General features: G+C 39.3%; 1 protein-coding gene across 1 annotated transcript in view; it reads left to right on the forward strand.

The window, feature by feature from the left end:
- LOC114261823 (uncharacterized) overlaps positions 1-22,179 on the forward strand; it is a 44,584-nt gene that overhangs the window by 13,346 nt on the left and 9,059 nt on the right. Inside the window, exon 4 of the mRNA XM_082907528.1 lies at positions 20,283-20,388. Coding sequence (XP_082763654.1) covers positions 20,283-20,388 — 106 coding nt within the window. The remainder of the gene's footprint in view (positions 1-20,282; positions 20,389-22,179) is intronic.

Consider the following 22,179-nt stretch of genomic DNA (forward strand, 5'->3'; position numbering starts at 1 on the left):
AATGCACTTTGTCCACGTCCTAGGATGTGCATAGACTTTGTATCTTCTTAGAAATGCAACCGTCTTCCATAAATGAAGCACTGAATCTGCATTAAATTTTTTCCTGTGTTGAACATTTTTCACTATTTGAGTATTCGAAAGGGTTGATACGGTTCTCATGGCCAAACAAACCTTTCTTTTCATCGATCGTACATACAAAGAGGTATTAGACAATGATGTTCATCCTCGAAGGAACCTTCATGCATTTATTGGCCACGCTTATCCGCCTCCATTTATTCAAGTTATGGATGCTTTCGCAAACTATCAACCTTTGGACCAAGAATCTGCCAACTGCAAACCTTTGGACCAAGAACTTGCAAAAATGGATCTTGGAAGCTCCTCTTCTGCCTTCCAACTTTCTGCATGGGATGAAGCTGCCTTCTCTTCCTCTAACAACACTTCTAACAGCATTGGCTGGGGAACTTGGCCTAAACCTACTCAACCTCAAACAAGGGAGCGAATCTACCATCGATTTCCTGAATTTGATGACCCCATTGCAATCCATCCCTCCATGCGCAGCTCCGTAGTATATCCATACGTCCCCCTCGACCGTCTTCGCAGCCTTGAGGACAACTTGCTTTCGGCATGGTATATTTCCACCTTGCCGTCCAGAATAGTGTGAAATACTCCACACCCTATTGAATCCTTGGAACTCAGTCCCTCATTCTTAGCCAAAAGGCAAAACCTTGCTCCTCTAACTAGCTAGAATGTATGAACAGGCCTGACTTCCTACCTTTCTTTGGAGAGGACCCAACTGCTCCTTCCCTGCCTTACAATCCTAACTGGATTGAAGAACTGAAACTCACCCTCTTCGAGAGCTAGCATTTTGCTCTCTACCAAGCCTCAGTCCTTCCCATTACTTACCAACAGTATAGAGCCCAGCCTCTGGTTGCCGCTTTCTCCCATTTATCCTTTGATGCCCTTCGAGATGATGTTCCTCACAAGAACTTATTATGGTCTCGTGATATTATCACTCGAAGCTACATCCTTAACCCTATAGCCCAGATAGAGCTTTATACTTTCTTGGATAAACTTCCTCTTCTACTCAACTGGCACACAAATGCTTCCATTACCAGTGAGTTGCTAGAGGAAACCTCCGCTGCTTGTATTCAAATTTAGTATGAGGCAGAGAATCTTCTTGAAGAGTATGAGAACTTCAAGAACCAAGACTTAGAGTTTGGAGGAGATACCTGTTGGCTACATATTTTGTAAAAGCTAATCGTAGCTTGACACGTGGTACATGAGGGGCAATTCGGGGAATTAATACAAGTCTCTAATCAAAGACAGACACGTGGCAGGTCATATTGGTTATAATGGATCTGCGCAGCACTGGAAAAGCTAGAAGGCGCAAGATGATATGGCCTAACGGTTACTCACGAATTCAAATTCAAATCCAAAAGGGAAGCCTAACTGCAAGAATGGCGTAGTGGGACTGACTGTGAGAGAGTATGATTAGCAATCATAGGAGGACATTTCGATGGTTGGAAGCCCATTTCAACAGTTACCCTTGGAGAATATAAATAGCAGGGAGGGCCCCAAATTGAAGGACTCAGACTCAGATCCAGAAGTTTATTTACTTCATATTTTTTTCCAGTTTTGCATTTCCAGCTCTTTACATTTCAGCATTTCAATTCTTATATTGCACTTCTTTTCTTACGAGTAGTCTCAAGTAGTCGTTGCTATAAACCTTTTCAAGGCTGGGTCATTTCATTGTAAGTTCTGATTTACTCAATGAAATTCAATTTCTGAATTATTTTGTACTTGTTATTTCTTAAAAATTGTTTCTGAAACAAGCCACCAGTAAAAGTCCTCTTCATTGAGGCTGAAAGAACTTTAACACAATCGTCTGATAATTGGTTGGCAATTAAAATTCTGTAAGGATTAATTGATCATTGCTGACACGCTCCAAATTACATTATTAACCTTAGAAAGCCAAAAAAAGCCAATATATATTTTTTGGCACGCGCAGTGGGACTATTAAAAATGGCTAGACGTAGTGCAAGAGTAGAAAATGAATGCCTGGAAGAGGGTGTGGAAGGAGAGGTAGAAATACCTAACCCAGAGGAGAATGTAATGGATGCCCTTGTCTCATCAGACCCTCCACAAATAGTCAAACAGACCAGCACTTCAGAGTATACAACACATGTCCAACACACTGGACAGGGCCATGAGCCTAGACCTTTGAATGTCCCTTCTACCCACCCAATAAATCCATAGGGAGGTTTAGTAGATGCTATGGGGCAACAATTAATATATACAATGGAAAGATGAGCAACATCTTTTTTGGATCGAGTAAACTCTCATCAACCAATGATCGCACGACAGGCTGAAGAAAACATGAGTTTCCTTCAGTATAGATTGGCTCGAGATAAACAGCCTATAAAAATTAATGGACAAACTAATGGTCAGGCTAGCAATCAGAGTCATGAGAGGTCATCACCTGTGCTTTAGTCATGGTACAAAATTCCTTCGAGACCACTAGCGAACCAAACTGTACCATTGCCTCCTAGCGAAATCATACAAATTGGTGGATCCGGGCCACCACTAGGTAATGGCATGAGGGCATTTCCAAATTCTATGTTTGAAAACATGCCTGGCACAAGGGGTTTCACCAACCCTGTGTTTGAGTTTGCACCTAGGGAGTTGGAAGGATTTCCTGCAGTTGGAAGAGAAGCAACACCTGCTTCTCCTTCTATGGTACCTTTCACAGGGCAGGCCCCAAGAGGCCAGCCATACCTTCAACAGTAGCTAGCCGTCCTGAATGTACCCATATATGAACCAAGAGGCCCACAAGCACATGGAGTTCCGCCAAACCCTGTGTTTGTTCCTCCAGTAGTGGTTTGGCCAGCACAAAATATGGTTCCTAGGGATCAGATTGTTGACATCATTAGAGAAAAGTGTGGACCTATGGCTCGGGGGGTCCAAACTCCGGTGTACAGGAAACCTACCTAGAATAGGTAGACAGGGTACACGAATATCCAAGGAGGTTTAGAATACCAGACTTTGCACTCTTTTATGGAAATGGAAATCAGTCGACTATAGAACACATTGCTAGGTTTACAGGCCAGTGTAGTGAGTTCACTAATAATGACTATATAAAACTGAGACTTTTTCCAAACTCTCTAACTGGGGCAACCTTCGTATGGTACATAAACCTTACACTTGGATCTATCCAAACTTAGCAGCAAATGGAGAAAGTTTTTTATGCCCAATTTTTTCAAACAGAACCCGAAGTTTCCATGGCAGACTTGGCAAGATTAAGCCAAAAGCCTAATGAGAAGGCTGCTTTGTTTATTGCCAGATTTAAAAGGACACAGAACAAATGTAGGGTCATGCTACCAAAGCCTGAATTTGTAAGATTGGCTCAAAATGGTTTGGAGTTTAGGTTTTGAAAAAAGTTTGACTCAACTGAGTTTCAAGACTTAGTAGAGTTAACATATAAAGTGTCTAGATATGAAACTCTATTCGAGGAAGAATGAGATCGAAGTAATGCATCATATAAGACCTACTATAGGGACCCTAATTATGAAATTGATACAGCAGAGATAGTGGAAAAAGAACCTATGACTTGTGAGACATTAATTCAGAAAGACAGTACAATAGACCAACAGTTTAAAAAGAAAGACCTGCATAGAAAGTATTTTTTTGACTTAACAAAAGCAGATGACATTTTTGATTATTTGCTTGCAGCAAATTTCCTAAAGTTACCAAAGGGAGTTAAGATACTTACCCTTGAAGAACTTAAAGGAAAACTGTATTGTAAATGGCACAATTCTTGGTCTCATTCAACTAAAAACTGTATTGTTTTTCGAGACAGATCCAAGAACAGATTCGGAAGGGGAGGCTAAAGTTTCCAGTCAAGTCTGAGAAAGCTATGGGAATTGACACCAACCTGTTTCCAGAGATTGGGGAGGCTGCAGCCAATATTGGCATGCTAGATTTCCAAAACCTATCATTGAAAGAATTGGAGGAAGTTACGGTGCAAATGCATGTGGCTAGCCAGGCTGCTTTCAGGAAGAACCCAAAAAGTTCACCAGCTGATGGACAAAGCTCTGCAGGCCTAAAAGAAGGCTCTAGTGAAGAGATGTTGGATGATGACTCTCTTGAAGTTGCTATAGTGTAGAGGATGTGTCTCAGGTGTAGGATGTGTTACAAGTGGCTAAAAAGGCTTCCAGTTGATGGGAAGCAGCATTACAAAGAGGTGCAGAGGGACCGAATAACCAGTACCCATAACAACAGGCCATACCGAACTGGCCCTAGACAGCAGTCATCCTTGGTAGCGCCACCAGACACCAGGATGCAATCAAAAGGAAAGAGGCCTCTGTATGAAACTAGGCCACCCAATTATTACAAAGTAAACAACCAGCTTGAAAGGAAGTATGGATTTAGTGCAGGGCATGGGACCAGGACTGATAACTCGAAGAGCTGCTTCGAAGACTGTTTCAAAGAGGGTGGCAGCAGATCTAGTAGCCAGACCAGTGGGCTCATGGGTCCCAGGAGTTCCAGATTGGTTTGTCATGCAGAACCAACCTAAGGAAATGTCTACTCAAACAAATGTTTTTAGAGACGAGGGAACAATGATCAAACCTCCCTTGGTGGCTCCAAATAACTGGGTGTTATTAAAGAATCCAAAAAACAAGGAAGTCAGATGTGGTTTCTATAATTTCTAGTTCTCAAAGGAGGAAAATCCAACAAAGATATACCCAGTATCAAAGGGATCTGAAAGAAAGTGGAGAGAGCACTTCCATGGCACAAGCAAAAGACCAGACAGATGAAGGGCTAGGTTCGAAGCCTGCTCTCAAGATCAAGAGGAGCGCCAGTATGGAGCAGTTGGCTAAAGTTCATGCTGAACTAAGAGCCAATGAAAAATTCAGTTTAGCAGGCCTCGAGAAGGCTTTAATGGAAAGTGATGATGAAACAGATGAAGGGACTGAGCTAGGCCAAGAGAGAACATTGGTTGAAGATGGAATGCTTGAGCCCTTTATGGCTGAACAAACCTTTTTGGTTGACAAGCAAACAGAGGTAGATCACCAACAGGTTGCTTCAAAGGAATCTGCTAGCACAGAGGTACTAAAGTGCAGCATGGAAGATGCTTCATAAATAACAGAACAAGCTAGTGTAAAAGAGAAACAAGTACAGCCAGCAGTTCAGTTTGGCCCATTTCTTCTAGTGCTAGTAAACATGGTATATATACTGCCATAGGAGTTCTAGATTGAAGAGGGAAACCAAGAAGGCTAGGAAAATGACGCCATTCTGGTTTCTAGTGAAGATTCACAGGCCAGTATGATTCAAGATGAGTCTGAAGTGGCTACACCAATGGAAATTGAAGAAGAAAGTAAGGAGGTGAGTATTAACCTCTCATATATCTTCGAGTACCCTACAATAGGGCTATTGATAAACCTGTTGGACTCGACTTAACCAACCAAACCGACTTGAACTGTTGAGCAATGGCCGATTTCGAATGTTACACGGTCCAACCACAGTTTAAAAATGCAAAAAAAATTAGTTGATCGGTCGGTGTTTGAATTTCAAAAAAAAATTACTGCCTACGCCCGAACCGTCCGATTATCTTGTACGTGGCTTTCTAGGATTGAAAGTTTAAAATATATTTAATGCTCTTAGACCAATCTCTTTCTTCCGTATACACTATGATTGGGTGTTAAAAAATTACACTTAACTTTTCACCACACCTTTTCTTTTCAACTTCTTTTCTCTCTATTTGTCAGTCACTTTTTGTTCTTTCTTTTTTATCACCTTCTTTGCTGCAGAGATGATCTCCACTCTCTCACTCTATATTCTCTCTCTCTCTCTAAAAAAGAGGTCCTTTTATCTTCCCAACATATTTTCTCAATCAATATTATTATTGTTTACCTTACTACAGAGATTTATCTCTACTGTGTATTCTCTCTCAATCACAAAGAAGTGGTTATGTTGCTATCTAGATCTCTCTCTTGGATTGATGAGAACATAAGCTCTGTCACCACATCTCTCACACCGGCGATGGCTCCAATGCACAACCTTGATGAAGTCTTCCTCCTCTGCATCCTCCTCAATGTAACTGCCTTTCTCATATCTCTCTGTTTTCCTTTTAAATATGCTCATCTCTGAAACCGCCTCCCTCATGCCCTCCTCCAAAATCCTCTTTCCTTCATCCCTCTCAAATCTTTTCATGGTCTGAAGGATTTTACAATTTTGACCGAAACTCGACTGCCAAAACCCTAACCCGAAGTGGATGGTTTTGAAGAGCTGCTAGGTCGGAATCGGATGACAAATTCTCTCATCCGATATGATCGGTTCGAGTGACGGATATACCAAGAACCCGATCCGATCCGACCTGTGACCACCCCTACCCTACAACATCTATGGCTCAGCACGTTAAGCCCTTGTATATTAAGGCTTACTTCGATGGGATACAAATGAATGGGGTGTTAGTGGACAATGGGGCAGCAGTGAACTTGCTTCCGAAGTCTTCCTTGAAGAAATTGGGAAAAAGAAACCCCAGATTAATTCCAACCAGCATAACCATTGTTGGTTTTGCTGGGGATAAGCAGATGGCTCAGGGCATTTTGCCCATCAACCTGAGTGTGGGGACTAGAGATTGCATGATAGCATTCTTTGTTATAGACAGTAATGCCAAGTATAATGCTTTGCTTGGCAGCGATTGGATCCACATCAACAAATGTATACCTTCCTCTCTACATCAGAAAATAATGATAGCACTATGCAATGGAGAAACAGAGGAGATCAACGTAGACCCCCAACCCTTTATCGCTTGTGCTGATTTTGTGGAGGCCAAGTTATACACTGAAGGAGTGACACCACTCAGTGTACTAAGGAAGCCTGATGGAACAGCCTAAGTGACGGTTGATGAGGAAGTAGCACACCTGAAGCACTTAGTGCAGAAGAGTGTTGATGAAGAGTTAATCACCAAAGATGACAATGATGCCTGGTTTTAGGTAAGAAGATAAGAACCAAGAAGCTAGGCTCTTGGCCTTAGTCAAGTTTTCAGTATTGGACGTAAAGTCAATAGTCTAGAAGGTTTAGGAACAAGAGAAGGAAGCCATGGTGGTTGGCTATAATCAGGAGCAACAAAAGGCCAGGCCTTTGGCCCTTGATAAGTACTGTGCATTGGATATCGATACAAAAGTCTAGGAAATACAGGAAGAAAAAGCCTTACGGACATATTTTGTCTATGAGGAAGAAAGCAAAGATGTTGAACCAGAGAAGGTGGGAGCAGAACAAAATGAAGTTGCTTTGAAGACAAAAGAAGTCAAAGGAGAAACATTAGTAAATGCTCAAGTACAAGACCCTTTGAAAGAAGTCAATTTAGAGGAGGGTTCTGCACAACAAGCCATTTATATCAGTGCTTGGTTAAGTCCTATTGACAGGAACCAGTTGTTGGTAGTTCTAAAGCAATATAAGGATTGTTTTGCATGGTCTTATAATGAACTGTCTGGATTAGATAGGTCATTAGTGGAACATAGGCTCCCTATGAAGCCTAACTTCAAGCCACACAAGCAGAAACCAAGACGAATAAGCCCTGAAGTGGTTCAGAAAGTGAAGGAGGAGATTCTTAGGCTCCTTAAAGCTGGTTTCATTAGAACAACCAGGTATGTTGAATGGTTGTCTAACATTGTGCCTGTGGTTAAAAAGAATGGTAAGATGAGGGTATGCATCGATTTTAGAAATCTGAATTTGACAACTCTAAAAGATGAATATCCCATGCCTATAATTGATCTATTGGTGGACAGTTCAGCAGGGCACAAGATTTTGTCTATGATGGATGGGCATTCTGGTTATAACCAGATGTGCATTGCAGAGGAGGATGTCCACAAGACAGCATTCATGTGTCCTAAGAATATTGGCACCATCGAATGGGTGAAAATGCCATTTGGTCAAAAGAATGCTGGGGCAACATATCAGAGGGCAATGAATACTATCTTTCATGATCTTATTAGAGGATACTTAGAGTGTTACATTGATGATATTGTTGTAAAGTCCCAGTTCATGGAGGAATACCTGATTCACTTGGTAGCAGCTTTTGAAAGAATGAAAAAGTTTAAGTTGAAGCTTAATCCTCTCAAATGTGCTTTAAGTGTATCAGCTGAAAACTTCTTGGGGGTATGTAGTGCACAAGAAGGAAATACAGATTTATCAGAATAAAGCCAAAACCATCATTGAGGCCAAACCTCCATCAAGTAAGAAAGAATTACAAAAATTCCTTGGTTAGATTAATTTCCTTCGAAAATTTATTTCTAACACTGCAGGGAAGATTAAAGTATTTTCTTCTTTGTTAAAGTTGAAAAATAAAGAAGAGTTTGTGTGGATAGCAGGGCATCAAGTTGCTTTCGAAGGAATTAAAGCCTACTTGGCCAAGCCTCCAGTGTTGATGCCACCAATGAGAGACAAGCCTTTGAAGTTATACATTGTTGCAACAGAAGATTCATTGGGAGTTTTCCTAGCTTAGGACAATGAAGAAGGTAAGGAGCAAGCAGTTTATTACTGTAGTAGGTTTTTAAATTCTTGTGAATGTAAATACTCAGTTGTAGAAAAGCTGTGCCTTGCATTGTACTTTGCAGCAATGAAGTTAAGATATTATCTTTTGCCTACTGTTGTCTTGGTAATTGCAACCACAGACTTGGTTAAGTACATGTTATCTAGACCTATGTTGAGAGGAAGAATTGACAAATGGATATTAATCAAAATTTCATCTAGAATATGTCTCCCAAAAAGCAGTAAAAGGACAAGTTTTGGCTAACTTCTTGGCAGATCATCCATATCAAACAAAAAGCCAAGAGATAATGGACCTTGGTATGGTCAATGTTGAATCATGACAAATGTTGTTTGATGGATCAAAAACTAGTGGTTTGGTTGGAATTGATGTTATAATTAAATCACCATAGAGGGTAGAAACCACACGTGGTTTCAGAGTGGATGAAACTACTTGTTCTAATAATCAAGCTGAATATGAAACTTTAATAATGGAACTTGAGATACTTATTGGATTACAAGCTCATGTAGTTGATATGTTTGGGGATTCCCAATTGGTAATCCACCAAGTAAAAGGAATCTTCAAATGTCAAAGTGCAAGCATATTACCATATTATGTTATTGCACTGCATTTGCTTTCTCAGTTTCAGATAGCCAATGTGACTTATATCCCAAGATTCATGAACCATGAGGCCAATGATGTAGCTCAAAAGGCCTCGAATTTCAGAAGAAAGGGGAAGACCCAAGTGGACATAAGTCAAACAATATATCAGAAGTTAATACCACTTTTGGCTAAAAGGGGTATTATGGTAGAAGTTAACCAGAATAACTTAGAAGAGCATGATTGGAGACATCCAATTATTCAATATTTAACTGGCCCATCTTCGAAGGCCAGCAGGAAAATTAAATTACAGTCTATGCAATATATAGTGTATAACAATGCTCTTTACAAAAGGGGTGCAGATGGGTAGCTGTTAGAATGTTTAGGGCCAAAGGAAGCATTGACTGCTATAGCTGAGGTGCACGAAGGTATTTGTGGTGCCTATCAGCCTGGTGTGAAAATGAGATGGTTGCTTCGAAAGTACTTCTACTATTGGCCAACTATCCTAAAAGATTGCATAGAGTATGTAAACTGATGTCAAGCATGCCAAAAGCATGGCATGATAAGACATGTGTCAGTAACTGATTTGCATGCAGTTGTGAAGCCTTGGCCATTCAGAGGATGGGCAATGGATATGATAGAGAAAATACATCCTTCCTTTTGGAAGCAACATTGTTTCATTCTAGTGGCCACAGACTACTTTACTAAATGGCTAGAAGCTAAGCCTTATAAGGCAGCAGATCAGATTGAAGTTATTGGATTTATTAAGGAATTGATCCATAGGTTTGGCATCCTACAGACCATAATTGTAGATAATGAGACTGTGTTTGATGGAAAGATGGTAAAATCTTTCGTAGTAGAGTTTGGAATTAGCCTTGTTATCCACTCCTTATTATGCACAAACAAATGGTCAGGCGGAGTCATCTAACAAATCCTTGAAAAAAAGAATACAAAGAGTTGTTGAAGACAATCTTAGGGATTGGCATAACTTGTTGTTAGATGTGTTGTGGGCCTATAGAACTTCTCCAAGGTCAAGTACATGAATCACTCCTTATGCTTTAGTATATAGACATGATGCAGTGTTGCTTGTGAAAATTAATATTAAATCCTTGAGGGTAAAATGTTAAGACCAGTTAACTTCTGAGCAGTACCATCGAAGTATGTTCTTGGAATTAAAAAATGTGGATGAAGCTAAAATTTTGGTATTAAATAGTATTCTTTTCCAAAAGAAGAAGGCAGTCAAAAACTATAATAAGAAAGTTAGGCACATTAGCTTTGATAAAGGAGATTTAGTATGGAAAACAATACTTTCAATAGGAATTAAAAGCTATAAGTTTTGTAAATGGTCACCTAATTGGGAAGGACCATACCAAATTCATAGAGTCTTGCCTTAGGGAGCATACTATTTGAGAAATCTAAACGGATATATGTATCCCAAGAAAATCAATGGCAGGAATTTGAAGTCTTACTATCCAACTGTGTGGGAAACACAAGAAATGTGAGAAATGCTAAAGTAAAAATAAATAAAAGGGCATGAAGCACTCAAATAACAAATAAAGATCTCATTTCATAAAGAATTGAATACACAGCCACAAATTGGCCCAAAAATAGTACAATGTTTTAGTTGTTCCCTTACAATTGATTCTCTACTTTTAAGGGATGAGAACAACTAAATGGCTATAGCCATGTCTTGCCTTTTGTCAGCCATCTCCTAGTTAGTAATTTGCAACTTCTTGGCATTTCGATCCAAGGCTAGGTTGACTGCTGCTAGCTCTTCTTCCAGTTGAGCTTTCTTCTCCAACAGTTGGGATCAAAACTGGGATGCATAGGAGTGTTGTCCCTTCAATTCAAACACTTAAGCATGGATATGGGATACAAACTCCTTATCCTTCAGCAGTTTTTCTTTTGCAGCCTTAGCCATTTAGCAGATATTGATGTAAAAGTCTATGGTGGCTGCTGCCTGAGATAGGTGGCGTGAAAAGGCCAGATTGGATTGCTCGAAGGTCTGGCAACATTTAAGGAAACCTTTCTTGATGATAGGCCTTTGTAATGCTTCAAATGGAATCCTCGAAAATGTTTGCAGTAAATCCAAGCAAGTGCCCAAGTCCACTCAAGGTAAGGAGGCTTCAGCAGCAGTGGAGGAGCTCTCAATAATCTCTAGCAAAGAATCAACAAGGAGCAATGGCTCAGCCTCACTGTTTGTTACCCGAGCTAGTGAAGAGATGCCAAACAAACTGGCCAGCTAAGCCTTGAAGATGTCCATCTTCTTTTCTGACATTATCAGTATAGAAGAATTGCTGGTTGAAGGAAGAGATGGAAGTATAGGGGTAGGTGAAGGAGTAGAAGTTCCCCTCACAGAGTCGATAGTCCTGGCTACCAGCAAGTCTAAAGAAGAAGGACTGGAGCTGGGTGGTTGGAAAGAAGTTGTTGAGCAGCTTGGGTAGGCCAATGACCACTGAAGTAGAACTGGTAATTGGAGTATTCTCAATTGGGAGAGGGGCAGCCAGGACTATAGGAGGAGTATATTGGGATGAGACAAAGGATAGAGGAGGAAAATATAGAGTTAAGCCTGGACACAAGGAAGGTGGAAGACTGCCTCACAAGAGGCGAGGAAAAGGGCATGGAAGGTGTAGAGCTGGAAAGTGGAAATATTGCCAGAATAGGTTCTATCTTCATTAGCACTTCACTATAAGTCTTCCTTTCTCCTTCTGAGGCTGCTTGCAATTCTGCAAAAGTCTGAGAAGGCCTTTCATCCACGGATGAAGATGGAGGGGCCTGTGTCGAAGGAAGAGGGAATGAACTGATTACTGCTGCATAAAAAAAAAAAGGGGGGGGGGGGTGTTAATTCTATGCTGAAACCTGGAAAGGGAAATTATCACAAGGGATTGAAGGAGGTTACCAGCTTCAAAGATTGTGGTGGTGGTGTTGTTTGGAGAGCTGCGAATGGAGTAGTGCTCAGCAGTTTGTTTCCTCCTTGTAGCCTCCTTTTGAAGTGCATTAGCAGCAGCAGCTTCATCCGTTAGTATTTGCTGCTGTCTCTTCTCTTAGACCTCTGAAATACAATGATTTCCTTGGAGTGCTCTTCTTCCACTGCTTTGGCAGCTGCCTCATGAGTAGAGTCCCCAATAAGGTCGGAGGGAGAAACTGTCTTTTGCTTCCTTCTCTTCAATGGAGTTTCTTTCCCTTTCTCTGCTTCTTCCTCTTCCAAGTGAGCCTCAGGTATCTCCTTCTCAGGATCAAGCAAAAGTTTTCTTTTCCTCTGTTGTTGTTGCTTGCCTTTGAGGATATTCAAAGCTTGAACTCTCTGAGGAGAGTCTTCCTGTGAGGCTCCTGCACCAAAGAATAGTTATAAGTAAATAGAAATGCATACCCTTCTTTTAAGTAGCTCTGGTAGCTCTGGTAACTCTTGGAGGAGGTGAGGTAGCAGGAGCAGACACAGTGACAGCAGGAGTAAGAGTTGGAATGACAGGGGCAGTAGAGGCAATAGTAGTGGTCCCAGTCTCTTTGGACTTAGCTTGAGAGGGTACATCCAGCCTAACCAATAGATCCCGAGGAGAGATGGCCAGGAGCACCTCCATATTGGCTGTCCACTAATTCTAGTACCTCCTCAATGCAGTGTTGTGTGGGATGAAGGGAGTGAACCTGAATTCGACAAAGTCTTGTATCAATTTGGAAGTTGCCTCGTCCAGTCTGGTTCTTGGCACCTTCAGCTCTCTGGTTGTAAGATTTGTGTTAGTTTGGCTACAGAGAGGGACAATAATTCCTTGAGTAAGACCAAATTGCCTAGCAAAGTGGGCAAGGTAGTAAGGTTCAACAATGCATTTGTAAGCTCGAAAGCTCAAGGTACCAATGTAGAGCTCCCTTGGAATCAAAATCAAGGCCCATATATCCGTATGAATGGAGATGGAGCAGGTGTTGTCAGCCAGGAAAGTCAGCCATGTTGGCCCTGTGTTAGCCACAATGGGGCAGAAGAAGGTGGAAGAACGGGAAACTGGAAGTTGATGGAAGAAGGTAAGGTAATAAGCAAAGCTGGAAGGGTAGAGTGAAACTCTGGCATACTTCATTCCATAAGTGCTAGGGTTTTGCACCAAGAATCTCAGGCACTTGGAATGTAAGTTAGTGAAGTATGCGAAAAGCCAGAGTTGCAACATCTAGAGTGGTTCTCCTTGGCTGGCATCAAGAGGTTTCTTACAAAACTGAGAGCAAGTTCTGTATACATGACCCAGTACATAAGGAGCTAAGGATATCTTCTTAATCGAAGCGAGAGCCTTAGCAAAAGAGGCGAATTCAGGCATAATCCTTTATGAAGAGGTACAAAATAAAAACTTGCAGAGCCAATATAAGAGAAAAGAAAAGAACTCCCGATCAATCATAGGACCTTCCTTTTTATTCTTAGACTTCACAAAATCACTAAAGGAAGAAGTCAAAGGGGGAACAGAGAAAGGAACATTAATATCAAGATAATCAGGACCGAAGGGAGTACCAGCGGGCAATAACCCTAGAAGATGGCATATGTCAAGGACTATGGGGGCCATCGTACCACACCGAAATTGAAAGAAATTGAAAGTTAGGTTCCAAAAACAAAGAGTAGCGGGTATGAGAAAAGGGTCTTCAGGAATGGAAAACTTGGCTAATCGAAGGGCGTTAAGGAGACAGAGTTCCTGGAGGTCTAGCTTCCGGGCAGGAACAACTCGGTCGTATCATTCCTTCCATTCTGGCCTTAATGTGGGCCGGTAGCAATGGGGACGGTTCATCTTCCAACGTCCCAAATCAAGGCCACCCTCGTAAAGGAGGCATTGATCTTCTAAGCGCGGATACAGAGCAGGGAATTGGGTGGGGGCTTCTTTGAAAATGGGACCAAGGACAATCTCCCCTTGAGCATGGTGTCGGGGAATAAAGATGCGACAATTGATAGCACACCGTTCCCCAGTCTTGTATTTGTCACATTCTTCAAAGCAATAGATGGGCTTCCACGCTCGACGACTGGTATTTTAGAAGAAAAAGCCATTAGCAAAGAATTGAAAGAAGAAAGTGAACGGAAGGGCAAAGAGCTTCAGATAAGAGCAACAAGAGTGAAAGAGAGACTTTGGACAAGCGTGTAGATAAAGCGCGGGAAGGGGTTTTAAAACCTTTCTGTCCAAAGTTACCTATTTAACATAACGGGTTAAATAGACCTAGGTTCTAACCTATGTGTGATCAAGGCTTTTATTTTATATCCCTGAGAACACAAGAAAGACAACTACCTCTGAGCCAGAATATAGATACTTTATGAAGGAGGGAAACACATTTCAAATACCCAGCTTAGCTTCGAAAGGTGTTAGGTGGCTTTGAAGCCAGTTTTCAAATACTTAGCTTAATTTTGAAAACAGATAGTTGGCTTCGAAAGGTGTTAGTTGGCTTCGAAGCCAGTTTTCAAATACTTAGCTTAACTTTGAGAACGGGTAGTTGGCTTCGAAGCCAGTCTTATACCTTGAATTCAAGCATAGTTAAGATTTGCTCACTTCAAGAATCTTGGAGGTGTGTTTTTAAACTTTCCAACAAAGGAAGTTTCCTTCGAAGGGATCTTTGTAATGACTTATAGTTAGAATATGGTTCTTGCCTATTCTTTCAACATAAATAAGTACTATGAAACCAGTTCTTGGTCAAGCATTATATAATGTCCAAAGGACTGATCTTACGCTTTTGCTTATATAAATCCTTTGAAGGCAAATAGGGCTGTTCTTAAGAGAAATTTCATACTTTGAAATACCTGAATCAGGCCTCGAAGCAAGATTGGTGCTGTTATTCACACAGATTATATTAACCATACGATTGGAGTGTGAAATCCTAAGATAAATACCATTACTCTTATGAGGAATTTTATGATTTGCAACATTTGAAACCAGGCATCAAAGCAAGTTGGTTGCTTTGAAGTTGTCGTTCACAGATTACATAAACAGAGTAAGGCATAAAGCCATATTCGCCATGCAATCGATCATACAATTGGAATATAAAGCCAGATCATGACAAATGATGGTTGAAAAGCTCAGTTTTATTGATATGCAATATTTACATTGGGAACACCTACTTGGTTACATTCTCAATTTCATAAAATTAAGGAATGGACAAAGTCACCAGATCATGGAACTTTGTTCAGCAAAATTCAACAAATACATACTCTTTTCCTAACTTATCTTTTATCCTATTTAAATTTGGTTTATCTAACTGACGAGCCTTTAGTTGGAAAAAGAGATGCTGGGCCTTCAATTCAAATTCTGTTTGTTTAAGAGCCTTATCTGTTTCATTCATTTCTCTTTCCCCATGTATTTCATACATTGGGGTATTGTTGGCTTTTTTTGGCTTTTGAAGGTTAATAATGTACTTTGAAGCGTGCCAACAAGGATCAATCAGTCCTTACAAAATTTTAATTGCCAACCAATTATCAGACGATTGTGTAGAAGTTCTTTCAGCCTCAATGAAGAGGACTTTTACTGGTGACTTGTTTCAGAAGTAATTTATGAGAAGTTATGTACAGAACAATTCAAAAACTGAATTTCGTTGAGTAAATAAGAACTTACAATAAAATGACCCAGCCTTGAATAGGTTTACAGCAACGACTACTTGAGACTACTCTTAAGAAATGAAGTGTAGTACAGGAATTGAAATGCTGAAATATAAAACTGGAAAGAAATATGAAGTAAATAAACTGGTTTTTAAATCTGAGTCTGAGTCCTTCAATTTGGGGCCTTCCCTGCAATTTGTACTCTCCAAGGGTAACCGTGGAAGTGGGCTTCCAACCATCGAAATATCCTTCCATGATTGCTGACCATTCTTTCTCACAGTTAGTCTCACTACGCCATTCTTGCAGTTAGGCTTCCCTCTTGGATTTTGAATTTGAATTCATGAGTAACTGTTAGGCCACGTCATCTTGCGCCTTCTAGCTTTTCCAGTGTTGCGCAGATCCATTATAACCAATATGACCTGCCAGGTGTCTGTCTTTGATTGGAGACTTGTATTAATTTTCCGAATTGCCCCTCATGTACCATGTGTCAAGCTGCGATTAGCTTTTACAAAATATGTAGCCAACAGTAGGAATTGCCTGGGACCTGCCTTTTGTAAACTTTTATATTTCATTGTTTTATTTTAGGACTTACCCCAAAAAAAAAGAAAAAAAAGAAAGCATGATCGGGAACATTATTGAAAGTTACATGGTCGTCCTAATTGCGGGTGAGGTGGTGACCGTGGTGGTTTAAGTGGTCGTGGCGGTACTGTTTGCTCATGCTCATCTCTTAGAGTCCTCTGCAAGCACTTCGAGTGATTCTGTAGCTCTTTCCCAGGATGAGTTACACAGTCTTCGGCGTATGATGGCTCGACTTGATTCTTCTTATGCCACTGTTTCTGATCCTCCTTCCAACTTTCCTTCCACAAGTATTCTTATGAGTGCCATGAGTGCTGTCTCTTCATGTCCTTGGATTATTGACTCTGGTGCTACCGATCATATGATAGGTTTGTTCAATCTTTTTCACTCTTACTCTCCTTGTTTAGGCAAGGATAAAGTAAGAGTTGTTGATGTGTCCTCCTTTGTGGCTGGAACAGGCTCTATTCATTGTTCCCCCTCTATTTCCCTGTTGTTTGTTCTTCATGTTTCCCAGTTCTCTACTAATTTACTATATTTTAGTCCTTAAACTACTCCATAACTTTTTATCCTTCTCATTCTGTTTAGTACATCCCTGTAATTTTGTTTAAAAAAAAATTGTTCCTACTTTAGTGAAGGATTGTCATAGGAATAATTTTCATTGTGATGCATGTGAGTTTGCCAAATATAAACATTCTTGTTATCATTCCGTTAATAAAAGAAGTATGTTTCCATTTATGGTTATTCATTATGATGTATGGGGTCCCTCTCATGTTATGTTTGTGTTTGGTTATCAATGGTTTGTCACTTTTATTAATTGTTATTCTCGTGTAACTTGGATTTACTTGCTTCGCACCAAAAGTGAAGTTTTTCTTGCTTTCAGACATTTCATAAGATGGCGCTTAATCAGTTTTCCATCCCAATGAAAGTCCTTTGGAGTGATAATGGCACTGAATATATTGATGGAGTGTTTCAGGCACATCTTGAAGCACATGGTATTCATTATCAAACCAGTTGTGTTGGTACCCCTGAACAAAATGGAGTTGCCAAATGCAAAATCCGTCATCTTCTTGGGTTTGCTCGTGCTCTTATGTTCACAATGCGTGTTCCTAAACCATTCTGGGGTGATGTCATTCTCACCGCTGCATATCTTATTAACCACATATGCCTTCTAGTGTTCTCTAGTTTCAAAGCCCTCGTGACCTTCTTCCCCACACTTTTGTTCCTCCTATCTCTCTTTCTTCTAAGGTGTTTGGTTGTGTTTGCTTTGTTCATTCTCCTCGTTCCACTCAGAGCAAACTAGACCCGAAGGCTCTATGGTGTGTATTCCTTGGTTATTCCTCCATCCAAAAAGGCTATAATGTTTTGATCCTTACTCTCATAAAGCCTATTTTACTATGGAGTTCACCTTTTGTGCGTCTAAACCCTTCTTGTCAATCTTTTCAGGGGGAGGTCCCTACTACAAAAAAGATTGTTTCTCCTAATATATTGTTTTTCCCTACCATTTGTTATGAGGGGGAGGAGACTTGTTGTGAGGAGGATACAAATAAGTTTGTTTAAAGGAGTCTAGTAGGTTGGATAGGCCAGATCTCAAGACCTACTCTCGGCGACAAAGAACAATCGACCTATGTGTTGCCATGCCAATCACCATCTCCGGCTCCAGTTACTAATTCTTCTATGAAGTCCTTAGTTAATGAGTCTTTGGTTACTATTCCTACTATTCCTGTTAATGATGTTCATCAAGTTGATGATTCAAATCTCCTTATTGCTATCAGGAAAGGGGTGTAACTTGTACTCAACATCCTATTTTCAAATTTGTGTCATATGATTCCTTATCTCCATCATGCCATGCCTTTGTTTCGTCTTTGTCCCGTTTCTATTCTGCAGGGTTGGAAGGAAGCACTCAATGATCCTAAGTGGAAAGAAGGTATGGTAGAGGAGATGAGAGCTTTGAGTAAGAATAGCACTTGGGAGTTAGTTTCTCTATCATCGGGTAAAAGATCCGTGGGTTGCAAATGGTTTTCACAATTAAGCAGAGAGCTGATGGGACTATTGATAGATATTAGGCGAGACTAGTAGCTAAAGGGTTCACTTAGACTTATGTCATTAATTATTAGGAGACCTTTGCTCTGGTGGCTAAGATAAATTCTATTAGCGTCCTTTCTTGTGCAGCAATTCTGGGATGGCCATTGCAATAATTAGATGTGAAGAATGATTTTCTCCATAGTGATTTTGTAGAAGAAGTGCATATGGATGTTCCTCTAAGATTTTCTTCTCCAACCACTGATGGGAAGGTCTGTCTGTTAAAGAAGGCATTGTATAGGTTGAAATAATCTCATAGAGCTTGGTTTGACAAGTTTCTGAAGGCAATGCTAAGATTTGGATACAAAGAAAGTCATGTTGATCATACTATGTTCACCAAATGGTATGGGGATAAAATTTCTATACACATTGTTTATGTGGATGATATAGTGGTGATTGGTAACGTTGTAGAAGAAATGTCCCAAGTCAAAGGTCGACTTTCCAAGGAATTTGAAATAAAACACCTTGGTCCTTTATGGTACTTTCTTGGGATTGAGATTGCTAGATCAAATAAGGGCATCTTTATCTCCCAAAGAAAGTACATCTTAGATATACTTGAGGAAGTAGGCATACTTGGATGTAGACCAATAGATTTCCCTATTGAGGCTAATCATAGACTTAGCAATAGTGATGGAGATCATGTGGCTAAGGGAAGATGTCAGAGGCTTGTAGGAAGATTAATATATGTTTCTCATACTAGGCTAGATCCATGTTACCTAGAACGTGGATCATTTCGGTACATAAAATGGGAATGGAAATGTGGTATGCCACATGCTTTAATGTGGTACGATAAGAGTAGACTTATATATATATAGGTATCCAATATATATATACATATATATATATATATATATATATATTTTCATGTAGCAAATCATTTCTATGAAAATTATGACCCATTTTTATATTTTTGTCTTGTCAAAACTTAACTCATTGTAGATTTTAGTTAATATATTTGATTTTTTTTCTCCTACGGTAACATTTAAACAAATATATTGGAAACAACTTTTGGGATTGCTTTGGATCACCAAATTTACCGTTTTGGAACGAAAGTGTACCATGTTTTGGAACGTGTACCAATACGTAATTTGCTAGGGTATTAGTGTTTTTTGGTAACATAGGGCCAGATATTGCGTGCACAGTTAGTGTTGTAAGCCAATTCATGCATGACCCTCGAATAGGGCATTTGGATGCTGTTAATCGGATCTTGAGATACCTCAAATCAATGCTTGGAAAAGGGATCTTGTTCTCCAATCATTATCATTTGAGGTTGGAGGCCTTGACTGATTTAGATTGGGCTGGTGCAGTTCATGATAGGAGGTCTACTTCGGTTAATGTACTTTTGTAGGAGGGAATTTCGTGACTTGGTAAAGTAAGATGCAAGCAGTTGTAGCAAGGTCGAGTGCAGAGGCAGAATGGCCTGCATTTGTGAGCTTATGTGGCTTCAACTTTTATCGGCCAACTTAGGATTTTTAAATGGGGGACCAATGAGATTGAATTGTGATAATAAGGCTGCTATTAACATTGCCCGTATTCCAGTTTTGCATGATAGGCCTAAGCACATCGAGATTGATAGACATCTTATCAAGGAGAAAATAAATAGGGGCATGATTTGTATGCCTTTTGTAAAATCAAAAGATCAATTACCTGATGTTTTTACTAAAGGATTATGTAATAAGCTTTTTCATCCCATTGTATGCAAGTTGGGCGTGAGAGATATATGCACAACTTGAGGGAGAGTGTTAAGTTTGGTGAAGGGTAGTTTTGTACTTGTTCACTTAGTATAAATACATCTGTAGAGGAAAAACCTAATTTTTGGTTTTATGCCTCTTTTTCTCTAAATCGAGTTCTCTCTCTCTCTCTTAAATTTCTTCCTATTATTTTAACTAATCCTTATTTTTCTCAGTTTGCTTCATTGATTTAATCTGACATCTTTCAAAATGGATTATTCTGCAGGGTGGTGGTTGTAAAGTTTGTGGTGGTGTAACACATTTAGCCAAAGATTGTCCTAATAAAGGATACAAAGGTTATAATTCAGCAGCTAGTGGAGTAAATAAAATGTGTAAGTAATCCCAATACTGTGTGGTGACCCTTTGAAATTGTGGTTGTTATGATTCAATTACATAATGCATAACATGATAATATCTACTTCAACATCCCTTGATCATGGTATCATTTAAGAGTCGAGAGCTGCCCCAACTAATTCAGCAGCTAGCGGAGTTAGTAAAATATGTAAGTAATCCCAATACTGTGTGGTGACCCCTTGAAATTGTGGTTGTTATGATTCAATTACATAATGCGTAACATGATAATATCTACTTCGACATCCCTCGGTCACGGTATCATTTAAGAGTCGAGAGCTCCCCCAACCATTATGTATTGATATATGTATCCCATTTTTCATTATTTAGTTTGTAGACTGAACATGTTTACAGAAATAAAAAAACCATGGATTCACTTGGAAATTTCTGAAATGAAAAAGACTACATGGTAAGTTGGTAACCAGAATGATACTCACTCTGGTCCAATACTTCTCCAATCTAGGATTGACCGTCTGGGTTTCTCCTCTTCTTTCTTGTGAAAACTTCTTTAACTCTTAATTTCTCTCTCTCTCTCTCTCTCTCTCTCTCACCTTTGATTTTCTGACTTTTGATTTTCAATCCCTGATCTTTTGATCTTTCATTTTTTTCGTATTTATAGAGGGCCATCTATGTGATAAGAGCGCACCTTAGTTGTACAAAGCGGGAGCAGGATCGGGGAATTGAAGACATTCCAAGAATCGTTGGTAGGGAGCATTTGAATATATATTAAATAATATAATATATAAAAATATATTGCAAGATTGTATATTTTTTTTCCTCTAATGATAATGAAAATATGTTATAATTTTTTTTTTATAAAAAAAGTACTATAAAAAATCATATGTTAAAATGTTATAATTATATACTTTTATTAGATTTTTTTCATTTATTATAGAATATTTATTCTAAAATATTTATATTATTTTTTTATCTATCTATTTTAAAATGTTTTTGTCAAAAATTATTTGTTTTATTTATCTTCTTACAAAAATAAAATAAAAGAAGAGAGAGGGAGAGGAGAAAAAGTACTGTAAATGAGTTTTAATTTTTTTAAATATAATATTTAATTAATTAAATACAACATAAAAAATATTTTTTTAAAAATGAATAGCAAATAGACATTCATTTTAATCACACAAAAAAATAAAAAAATAAATAAAAAAAAGTTAGGTAGAATTTAAAAGTTATGGAAATATAAAATAATAAGTACGTATATATTATTTTTTTGATCTCGCCAATATAATAAATTAGTTAGGTGAAATTTATATGTATTCGTGCAATGCACAACTAGCGGGACAAATTTCATTAATTGTAAAAGAGAAAGGTTAAATGAAAAGTCATTTGGTATAAATACGGTATTAAGGCACAACTTAAATGAAAAGAAATTAATTTATAATATATATAATAAGACAGAAGCGTTTTTGAAAATGTCCAAAATGTATCAGAGATACATTTGGTTTTAATGGTCTAGATAAATTCTAAGTTTATATCAATGGTTCAGATACATTTAGCTCCCCCCCAAACGCTCTTCTCTCTCTCTCTCTCTCTCTCTCTCTCTCTCTCCCACGTCTGCCCATAAGTTTAAGTACCAAACACGTTCTCTTCAACTCTCTCTCCACATGTTCTCTCATCACCCATAATCTTCTTCAAATGGTGTTGTAGTACAGAGAAAGAGATGGGTGTTGTGTTCTAGCCTAAGATCGACCAAGAGAGAAAGAGTAGCTAAAGATGCCGCCGCCGCCCATCACCACCGCCGCTGCTCATCATCACCA

This window comes from Camellia sinensis, chromosome 1, assembly GCF_055761805.1.
Source record: "Camellia sinensis isolate YWXY chromosome 1, ASM5576180v1, whole genome shotgun sequence".
In the NCBI taxonomy this organism is placed as follows: Eukaryota; Viridiplantae; Streptophyta; class Magnoliopsida; order Ericales; family Theaceae; genus Camellia; species Camellia sinensis.